At 34.6% G+C, this 11489-nt stretch overlaps 1 protein-coding gene across 1 annotated transcript; it reads right to left on the bottom strand.

Moving 5' to 3' along the window:
- Window positions 1-2136: 2136 nt before the first annotated feature.
- On the bottom strand, window positions 2137-10881 carry LOC131649742 (LRR receptor-like serine/threonine-protein kinase RGI1). Its single transcript, XM_058919500.1, has 5 exons — window positions 7551-10881; window positions 6953-7440; window positions 4559-4706; window positions 2922-2986; window positions 2137-2464 (listed from the first exon to the last, which is right to left on the bottom strand). The coding sequence occupies exons 1-5, from the start codon at window positions 10495-10497 to the stop codon at window positions 2396-2398; spliced, it is 3717 nt and encodes a 1238-aa protein (XP_058775483.1). The 5' UTR covers window positions 10498-10881; the 3' UTR covers window positions 2137-2395.
- Window positions 10882-11489: the final 608 nt, after the last annotated feature.

The following is an 11489-nucleotide window of genomic DNA, read 5'->3' as shown; positions in this document are numbered from 1 at the left end:
AAGACTGAGCTCGAGTAGAGACCCCTAAATAGTTTGAAGCCTCCTAAATCCCCCAAGAGAGAAGCTTGGTATTAAAGCGCCAAAAATGACCCTGGAACATTAAGGCACACCTACAATTCCATAGTCTGTGGATTCTCAAGAAAAAGGTGAGTTTGGTTCGGCCTCAAAAAGTTACATAAAAAGGTTAACCACATTCAAGGCTTACTAGGGAATTTAAAGACTTTAAAGACCCTAAATATCACATCCACAATATAAAATCGGGAGGTATCTTATGCTCTATGTGGGAGACCTTCCTCAGTGTCATTCCTAAGTTTGGTTCATTATAGATTGGCTTCTTTGATTCCTATGTAAAGTTATTCCGGCTCACATTCCATCAAGCATGAGGCATGAAAGGTTGATAAAACTAAGCTAAGACATATCAGATTGTTGTCCCTTAAGCACGAGGCCAAAAAAGGTGATGTGATTTATGCAAAGAAATATGGTCCTTTGTTGGCGAGACTAAGAGTGATTTCCTCGAGCACAACTTAAAAGAGTAAGTCCCTCAAGCGAGTGACACTTGGATCCCCTAAGACAGATAGTATATTTAATGATATGTGAGGATGAAGTTGTCCCAAGAAGGTACAAATGAAATGGTTTTTTGATGCACTGGCATGTATAACGTGGATCATTGATGCTTTACTACCATAGCAGTTGGTGCAATCCTATTGTTTGGTGATGATGGCCTACTCGGACTAAGTACTTTACTCTATAAATATATGAATCATAGTCTTCTCTCTCCCATATTTTTCTCTATTTGTCTCCTACACTTTAAGGAATTCCCCCATCAAGTTCATCCTCATCTTTTTCATTTATCTACTGTTGTTTCATGTATTTAGTCATTTTCTACCATTCATCTTTATTTTTACTTGTTTTAGAAATGGTTGTTGTTAGGGTGTTAGGTGAAAACGACATTGTAATAAAACCTAGTGCCCATATTAGGGGTTTGGTACGTGATGGGTGGTTATCCGCAAGTATACGGAAGTTATCAGAGTAATATAAAAGATTGTTGATTACCATATTGATGTACTCAATTACCATCTTCCAACATTTAAAAGTTTTAAAAACTTTACATTGGTAATCATTGCCATGGGGCGGTAATTGATTACCACCTTGTTTTCTTTGAAAAGTCACTTTCCACAACATTGCAACAATGGTTTCTATGCATAATCTTTTAAAACATGTTAGGTAAACTTTAAATAATATTTATTTACTGAGCTTTCAAGTGATATAGAAGATGAATTATGATATGTAAAAGATAAAGACTTTGATCGACCATTATTATGATAAATATTGCCATTCTTCCATTGGTTTTTCATTGATTAACCTTTATGATGGCTTCATTTTTTCTTTTTGAGATATAATTGTCTTCATCAAAACCCAACCAAACTTACGATTGGGAGGGAATTGGAACCACTTGATGCCAGAACTGACCCCCGAACCGGACTAAACTGGTGGTGATAAAAAAAAAACCAACCAAACTAAAAAATATCTTCAAAAATAAGTTTAAAAGTTCTATTGGAAAAAGACAATATACAATTTACAAGTTCAACCATGATAGATTTTTGTGACAACTTGGAAACCCATAACAAATTTATATTCATAGAACAATCCTAAAACAATGGTCAAAATAAGGAAACAAACAAAAAGAAAAAACCTCAATAATATAAAGAAGTTGGATGAAACCAAAAGGTTGATGGCTATAAGAACATGGATTAAATGCTTAAAAATACAAATAATAGTGAGTTGCACAATTACACTGCTAAATATGTACAAATATATGACGTAAGATAAGTGTTAAATAGCAGCTATAACTTCACAATACTGTTCAAGCATAACATAATTTGAACTTCCTGTTGTTACTTCGTAACACTATTCAGCAAAATATTGTCAAATAGGGTTTGTCTTGCACTATAGCACTATTGCATAGTGTAATTTGAAAAAAAACACTATTTTGTTATGCGTAATTGACAACATTGGTTTGGCGACAAATATAATCATAATAACTCTCCTAAGATAAATAATGTGTTGGAATTCTTCGAACTTAAATACATAAATGGCTATGACAGGAAAAGGAATGTGCCATCCCTAACCAGCAAATTAGTAGAAGGGATGATTGGCTTCCTCATTAATCATTTCATTTCGTTCATAATTGACAAAAACTCCTACATCGGTTTTGAAGTCTATTTAGCATTCCACTTCCAACACAAATGATTGAAAAGAAACATTAGAATAGTCTAACTCATCATGTTACACATTCAAAATCTCCGCGCTTATATCCAATCACAGTATCAGATATTTGTGCCAGTCAAATTATTCATGGATATGAAGAAGTATTCTAAACTACTAAATTTTTTGATTATTTAGCCGTTTGAGAAGCCTCGGCAGAGTTCGCTTCTATGGGACACTGGGATACATATGGCTTGAGCTGCATACAAGAGGAATAACATGAATCAGTAAATTTCCATTTTATTGCTTTCACCTAAACAATAGGGTATTATGGCTAAGAAGAATGAATCTATTTTTCAGATCACTAAAGCAGACATTTTAAGCTAGATGATGTCTACAGTACTAGTTTATGAGAAAAAAGAGAGAACACTAAGCAATGAAACAGAATAACAACACGATAAGAATCAAACATCTTGGTTCTTGCTATTCCGCTGTCAAAACAACGTAATTGAAGAGAAATTTAGTAACCGAACTATGCTAAAACATGATTATAAAGCAAACACAAGAGAAAGGAACTAAAGGAACATTGTCAAAATTATCATCAAAGAAGAAGCACCTAAGTTACAAATGGTTTTCCATCTAAATGTTGACTTGGAAAACAGGAAGAAAGAAAATAAGACAATAAATTATAAGATTAAATGAGTGAAGATGCAAACCTTAAAATCAGTCAAATCAGGAACTACATAGTTTGGTAACTTTTCCGGCAACACCACATACCCACCTGAAAATGTACAGGATTACATTCAAATTCATAGTATAAAAAATACATTAATATAAAATGTGCTTCATGATTTAACAAAATAAGCAATGCTGAGTTTTATAAATCAGCCTTAAATAAAGAATCTGGTGTTTTATAAAGTCACATTTAGTTACTATATGGACATCCAGAAAATGAGAAGCAACACAAATTATCACAAAAGTCCACAACTTTTTAAAGTTGGACTAGAAATGCAAGTAATCTCTTCCAACAAAACAAAAATAAAATAAAATAATAAGGACTATGAGCCATCATAAAGATAAAGTGAAATACAAGTAAGCATCTTTTACACTTAGCAGCTTCAACTAGTCACAGAAAATTAAAACCAAACAAATTTACAAATCATTGAAGGATTAAAAGCACTTTAGCTTTTGGGTTCTGTGCATTCCATTCAGAGTGAGATCGAATGCAACATCATTAGCTTCAGCAAAATGTTTGCAAGTAGCTTAATAAATTGCTATTATATTTCTCTCTTTAGATTAAAAGAGGTAATTTAATTTTTTTGGATGATTTTAGAGATAATGTACCAAAATATTAGCCTAGTTATTTCTGCCCTCTATGTTTGAGCTTTGGCCACTTGAGCAACAATTCTTGTTGCCAGGTTTTTCCCACTAAAGGAGGGATTTGGGTTCAAGTAGCTTTTCCCTTGACTAACAAATGTTGACAGAGAAACTCAGAACAAACAAGAAATACAAACAGAGAAATTGTAACTCAATAAACAAAGTGCAGAATGGTACAGAAATGCAAAAGCTTCTCCAAAGAATGTTCTAGTTAAATGGAAACTCTATTTGACTTGGAACTATGGAATTGTTATTTGATGCATTGCAACTCCTTTTACATCATCCTTGCTTTGGGTATTTCAAAATAACTATAATAACAACATCCTTCAGAATTTGAGGGCTTAAAAAAGAGTTCTTTTTTACTTTTGTTGCATATCTTATTTAACTTGTTCCTTAATCTTTAAACTAAATTAGATATCCGGAGGGACATTACAACAAAGGGTTCATGTAGTAATATGCTTATAGAAAATTGTGGTGAAAAGTACAATGTCGATATATCAATCAAGGGGTACAGTGTGTTTTTGATCCGTGAGAAAAACACAAGTACCACCGTAAAACATAATGAATAACATTTATCAAACAGTGAGCCCCTCAAACTTATAACTACGACAACAACAGTTTCTAGGACCAAGTTTTCAAACTGGAGTCAGTAATGTGGCTGATCTAATCAGCAAACATTGTCAATGAAGACAAAGCCCCTACATGAAGCCATTTGGCATTTTGGTTCTCTACTTGTAAGGAGAACTAGAGGATAACAACAATACGAATATTGGTGACTAGTATCAGTATGAGCACAATCAACAAGGAACAAATCTGCCTCATTTGCTCCAAAAATAAAATATGTCATGCAATCAAGTAAGCCTAAGCCATGGAGTCCAGAGATAGTGATAAAATATTGGACTAGTACAAAAGTGTATTTTATCGTTCAATTTTAAAATCAAATAAAAATAGATGAATTTCAATTGAAGAAACAAACCTTTGCGAGTGTGGAAACCAGTGGGCTGGCAGTTCTTTCCCTTGTAAAAACCCCGGGGAGCTCGTTTCGGCGATAGAATATCGAGCGACGATGTACGCTTCCTTCGAAATGCCCTTCCTATTCCTAAAATTAGCCCCAGAGGCATCTTCTTTTATGGGAGACTGAACAAAACCAACAATCACCCAACAGTGAACACAAATACGGAGCAATCAAATAACATAATGCTAGTAATAATACATGATAAAAAAAGAACCATAGGATTATTTCCTTGTAAAATATGATGTAGTAGGTGAATTACACAGAACTGTCAATTTAACCCAGCACACTCATCTTGACTCACTTGAGTCAGGGCCAAAAAAGCTCAACCATTAAAAAGTGCATAGTCCTATGTGGTTAATCTCAGATTACACCGAATCCCAAAAATGTTATAGCTGTATAGCATAATAGCCGTTTGCGCTGAAATGGCACGGATTCTTGACGGCTATCAGCTTACAAACTTCTAAGCTTACAGTGGTATTAGCTAGTAAAAATGAAACAATAGTAGTACATAATAATTGGTATTAAATGTAAAGCAGATATTATGTAATTTGATAAATAGTGTCAAGCATTGTCAGTTTACCATAATATTAGAGTCAAAGATTATCAATTTGATATATATTAGACAGATATAACAAAATTTTCACAGAAAATTAGGCCGCTAAAATTCCAATGAGAGCAATATGAGCTCTAAATTCCTAACATTGATTTGTCATATACAAACTTGAAAATACAACAATCATATATATTGCCTCATAAGTGCAAGCAAATAGGATCTTGTTTGAATAAAACTATTACTGATTCCTGCTAAAGACGGTTTCTCTTCGGGCTTATCGCGTTTCGCTTCGTCGCTATGGAGAGCATAGGTGAAAGAAGGGTGAAACCTACGATCTATGAGGTTAATTCCTCTTTGCAAGAGGCAGCGTCTACAAGCCATTGATTTGTATGAAAAATCTATGAAACAATACGCAGTAGAATAGAGAGGAGAAGGAAAATTCGAAAGAGAGGAATGAAAAGAGGAAAAACCTGAAAGAGTTTCTAAGGGTTTTGGGGAATTAGCGACGGATTGAGGTGAGTTCAGTGCGACGCAAAAATTTTAGGGTTTGGAGAAGAGTGAATTGTGGTGAGGAGGATGAGCTACTCGGCCGTGTGAGTAGAGTTCAGATACGCCGACCACAGGTATTCGTTTACGGCGGAGTGAGGATAGTTGTTTGAGATGAGCGCGACGGAAGCCTCTTGTAGCTGCTGGTCGATTGTTTCAGACTGGAATTGCTTTTGGGCTTTGATTGATGGGCTTTTTCAATATGAATTCGATGAGAAATCTACATGCCACCCCTCTTTTTATACATGGCACCCCCTTTTCTTTTATTCCAATTTTGTTCCTGGTGAGCTACAAAGAAATTGTCATAATTTTTTTTAATAAATATCGTACATAGTTTATTTCTGGTTTGTAATTCTATGTGAGTTTAATTTCATTAGTAGTATTTTTACAGTTATTTGTACTATTTATCATTATCATTTAATTATAGTAATTATTTTTTTCAACAAAATAATCATAATAATGTTATTTTTAATAAAAGTCAAAATAATTATTACCATACATTTAACATAAGGTTCTTATTTAATTTTTTAAAAATACTTGAAGGTCTTTTAATTATTTGTAATGATACAAAAGAAAAGATAAAAAATAATAATAATCAACAATATTACTAATAAAAATAGCCAATATCGTTAAAGGATTAATTCTGCACAAGTCATGACTTCAACTAACGCTTATAACTTCAACTCACAGTGTAGATAAAAGAATTTATTTGATAAATAATCTATAAATATTCTCTGAGTCTTCAGATTGATCTACCTTGACTTTGCCGAGCTGAGCTCCTAGAGCCCATCTCTCCTATTTTTTACTTTGCAATAGAAATAGAGAGAGCGTCATGATTTAGATTAATATCTATACTATGTAGTCATTTGTTTGGGTCTTTATGTATTTTCTTACAAACTTGCCAAGTTGATATATTTAATTATAATTCTTCCTCTATATATCATAAGTAAACCACAAAAATACACATATATTGGATACTTCATCTATCAAACTAATTATCATTATTTGAAATCAATAATAATATCACCAACATTGCTTACATTCATTGCTATTTGAATTTGAACTATAACATTGCTAAGTTCAAACTATTTAGATATCATCACACAACAATCACACTCCCAAAAGCCACACACTCGCAGTTTCTGGATCTATTTGTTGAATTCAATTCAACTATAACAAAATTTACATACATATAACAGAAGGATCATAGAGAAAGATAGTAATAATAACTAGAAAAACATATCACCAATTCATCATTTGAAACCCAGCTTAGAACTTGAAGATGAATGAAGCAATGAAGTCACTGAGAAGCTTGTATTATTGCTTTTTGTATTCAAACTTTGCATGATTGATGCTGATGAAGATGCTGCAGCAACTTTTGAATCATTTGCAGGAGACCCTTTTAAAAGCGCGTCGAATTTCGCATATTCCTCTCTTTCATGCTTTATTTCCTTCAACATTGCAGCTATATCTCTCATTGTTGGTCTTTCATCAGGAGATGGATTTACACACAATAAGGCTATTCCCAATGCCTGTATCATTTCTTCTATTTCGGATTCTGGTCGCGAGAGTAAGCTAGGATCAAGCACTTCAAGTCCTCTTTTTTGTCTCACCCAATCAACAATGTGTAATCCGTCTGGTATTGTTGGATCGATCGGTTGCTTGCCAGTCAAGACTTCTAGCAAAACTACACCGTAGCTATAAACATCGCTCTTTTCTGTGATCTTCAACATATATCCGTATTCTGAGACAATTTCAAAGTCAAAACTAAACGTGTTAAGAAAAATTATCGAAAAATCTGTTGGAAGATGTAAAGATAAGTATGAAATATGTTAATGAGTTAGTCAGACTAACCTGGAGCAATGTATCCATATGAACCGGCCACTGTATTGGAGGAACGACCGATATCTCCATCATCGACAAGCTTGGCCAAGCCAAAGTCGGCTATATAAGGTTCGAATTCAAGTCCAATTAAGATGTTATTGGCTTTAATATCTCTGTGTACTATAGGCGGAACACAGTCATGGTGTAGATATGCAAGTCCTTCTGCAGAACCTAACAGAATTCGGAACCTAAGTTCCCAATCAAGAGAATTTCCAGTTCTCTCATGAAGTACACTGCTTAAACTTCCATTTGGCATATAATCAAAAATAAGCAATCTTGTTTTCTTGTTCCAACAACAACCTAAGAACCTCACAATGTTCTTATGACGGATTGAGCCGAGCGTCTTAACCTCAGCTGAGAACGAATCTCGAACTCCACTTTTGAAATCCTTCAATGCCTCTCCTTCATCGGTTGTTATAGGCCAAAGTTTCTTCACAGCAATGACTTGGCCGTTATCCATTTCACCGCGATAAACAACACCTGAACATCCCTTACCGATTATATTCCTATCAATCAAACATCTCAGTACTTGCTCCACTGAAAATTTTAGCTTCTGGAATGGTATGAATTGCCATGGCCACGAGTCTCCTAACTCCGAATCATCGTCTCGAATGGTTCTCCTTGCTTTGATCACAGCAGTTATCCCCATAAATATCATTAATACTGTCAACGCTATCAGCAACCCAATGGTTAGCTTAATCCTACGCGATTTCCTTACCTCATTCTCATTCAACGCCATATCGGTTTTGCTAGAATCCTTTACAAAGCATGAGTCCTGACCTGAAGTGCAAAGTCCTTGATTTCCAGTGATGTCTTTCGTCGTTAACTGTCTGAAAAGCTTGTTATCGGGAAGATAGCCCGAAAATTTGTTGTAAGAAACATTGAGGCAGACAAGGTTATCAAGCTCTGAGAGAGTCTGCAAATCTCCTTCCAACTGGTTATATGAAAGGTCTAATATGGAAAGCTTGTTAAGAGAAGATATTCGAGGCGGTATCGTTCCACTTAATAAATTGCAACTAAGATTGAGAGCGATTTCCAGCGCTTCGATTTGGCCTAATTCAGCTGGTATGCTTCCAGTGAGCTGATTGCTACTAAGATCAAGAAGTTGGAGACTTGAGCATAGGCTTAGTGATGCAGGAATCGGTCCCGAAAACAAGTTATTTCCTAGGATTAACTTACTTAACGAAACAAGGCGACCTAAGCTCGCTGGCAACGGACCCGAAAACTTGTTAAAAGAAGCATCCAATACCTGAAGTGAAGATAGCGACGACAACGAATTCGGAAGCGAGCCTTCTAAGTTGTTAGCACTGAAGTCTATCATCTGCAATTCAGTGCAGCTTCTTATTTCATCAGGAACCGGACCCGAAAGACGGTTACCAGAAAAATCTAAAAAGTTCAAACTCTTGAGACTTCCAATTGTCTTAGGAATGCTTCCAGTAATCCTATTGCTTCCAAGCCTTAACCTTATAAGAGACTTACAACTACCGATTTCCGATGGTATAGAACCTGATATGTCATTGGAAATCAGAAGCAGTTTTGTTAAATTCTGAAGCTGAAATAGTCCAGAAGGAATACCACCAGTAAGCGAATTTCTCGACAAATCAAGCGCTTGCAAGTTACTACAGTTTCCCAAACTCGAAGGAATGCTTCCTTCAAGCTGATTCTGCCAAGCGAAAAACACTAAAAGATTCGACAATTTCCCAATCTCCGGCGGAATCAAACCCGAGAGCTGATTAGTATCAACTTGCAACTGTTGAAGCTTTATTGCATTTGAAAGTGTTGCAGGAATTGAACCAGATACATTATTATCACTTATCATAAACTCTTGAAGCTCTAAAAGATCCCCTAAAGACAAAGGTATAGTTCCAGATAAAGAATTCAAAGATAGATCAATGTTTCTCAAACTTGAACAATTACCAATCTCATTAGGAATAGCACCAACAAGTCCATTCTGCCATAGAAACAACTGTTCAAGCTTCTTCAGCTTACCAATCTCTGAAGGAATAGAACCTGATAAGCTATTTTCATACAGAAACAAATCAACAAGCTCAGAACAATCACCTATCTCTTTAGGAATTTCACCAGAAACCATAGTTGTATAAATTGACAAAGTTTGAAGCCTTTTAAGCTTACCAAAAGAAACAGGTAAAGAACCTGATATTCTTGTATCAGCAAGGCCTAAAACTGTCAAATTACTACATTCTCCAATCTCTTCTGGAATCTTCCCAGTTATATCTTTGTTTCCACCTGCTCTAAGAACTTCAAGTTTCGACAATTTTCCTATCGAATTCGGTATACTTCCACCTAACTGATTATCGAAAAGATGTAGAGTTTTCAGACTAATGCAGTTACTTATCTCATCTGGGATTCTACCAGTAAGCTGATTAGAATTCAAAGACAAATTCACTAGACTATGCAACTTTCCGATACTCGAAGGAATCGAACCAACGAGATTGTTAAAGCTAAGATCAATAACAGTGAGTGAAGATGAATCACCAATGTCCAAAGGAAGAGTTCCTGTGAGATTGGAATCAGAAATGACAAGTTTATTCAGAAACTGAAATGAAGAGAGGTTTGAAGGTACAGGAAGCTGAAGAGTGATGGACTGAATATTAATCTCAGTGACAAAGGAAAGTGGAGAACATGTTATGGAGGTCCAGTTGCATGGATTTGTGTCAAGGATGTTCCAGTCAGAGAAGTATGGAGGTGGTGGCTGTGGAGATGAAGAATGAAGCCATGTGAAGAGAGTAGTGACTTCATGGTTAGGATTATTAGGACTAGAAGAGAAAGAGAAAGTGGTTTGGAGTTGGACTTGGAGGAGGATAATGACAGAAAGGAATATGAATATGAATGAAGAAGAGGAAGAGGAAGAGGAAGAGGAAGAGTTAAGCATTGAAAAGAATGAAAACATTTGCATCAAATTCTTAACTTTTCTTCTTGGGTTTGAGTCATTGGGTTTTGAACTATTTCAGTTCTCAATAGTGAATGTGTATGGTTATGGTTATGTGTGTAAAAGTATCTATCTATTTTTCAAAAACAAAGGTAAAAAAAGACCATATAGAATAAACTAAGATAAAATTTATGGCCTAGAGATTTGAAACTCTGATGAAGTTGCAGAATGGCACTACACCACCACACCTAAAGATGCTTCTTTGTGTCTAAGCAAAAACATTAGAATAATGATGACACTTTGTTGGCCCCTCTTTCATATTTTATGTTAGAGAAAATTTTCAAGAGTTGAAGATTTTCTATTGTTATGAAAGATTTAAAGGTACTAGTTTGATTTTATTTGCTATATATGAGCATGTTTGGGAAAATAAGGGTGCAAGTTTGGAAAAGTTATTTGAACTTGAGGTCATGGAAATTAGATTTGTGATCAGCATCATTTCTATGTATTTTGGTGTTTGTCATTTATTGTCACAGTAATTCAACTGTTGAGTAAAGACTATAAAAAATATGTAACAGTTGTTTATCCTCAAAGCTCCTGAACTATACACAAACTCATCTATTTAACTATTTTGAAAATCTTGATTTATTAAGTAATTAAATAAAATATTATGAATAACTCATAGTTAAAAAATATTTAAGCACAGTATGAAAGAACAAAATCTAAAAATATTTACCTGTAAATTCACCTATGGAATCAAGTCCATTGAAAAAAGATTGACTTACTTTTACCATCTTTTAAAATACGTCATATTTAACTATGTGGAAAACTGTAACCTAAAAACTACCAAGTGGAAAACAGTTCATGTATTTATTTCTCTCTTGCAAAGCTATGTATGTAGTACACAAAAATACAAAAATGACCATAAAGAAATAATACTGTGAGGTCCACCATGAAAGTATTCAATATTGATTTTTTTTTTAAATACCACTGTTTTAAAATTAAAATTTTCTAAATTCATT

The sequence above is a fragment of the Vicia villosa genome, linkage group LG2 (assembly GCF_029867415.1).
Source record: "Vicia villosa cultivar HV-30 ecotype Madison, WI linkage group LG2, Vvil1.0, whole genome shotgun sequence".
Taxonomy (NCBI): Eukaryota; Viridiplantae; Streptophyta; class Magnoliopsida; order Fabales; family Fabaceae; genus Vicia; species Vicia villosa.
The sequence above is the reverse complement of the archived record's forward strand: the minus strand, read 5'-3'. Positions and strand labels throughout refer to the sequence as shown.

Coding starts and splice junctions, on each gene's coding strand:
- LOC131649742 (XM_058919500.1), bottom strand. CDS start 10,497: ATGCAAATGTTTTCATTCTTTTCAATGCTTAACTCTTCCTCTTCCTCT. Junction 2,987..4,558: donor TGGTTTCCACACTCGCAAAG/GTTTGTTTCTTC, acceptor GTACATTTTCAG/GTGGGTATGTGGTGTTGCCG. Junction 2,465..2,921: donor CTGATTTGACTGATTTTAAG/GTTTGCATCTTC, acceptor TCTTGTATGCAG/CTCAAGCCATATGTATCCCA.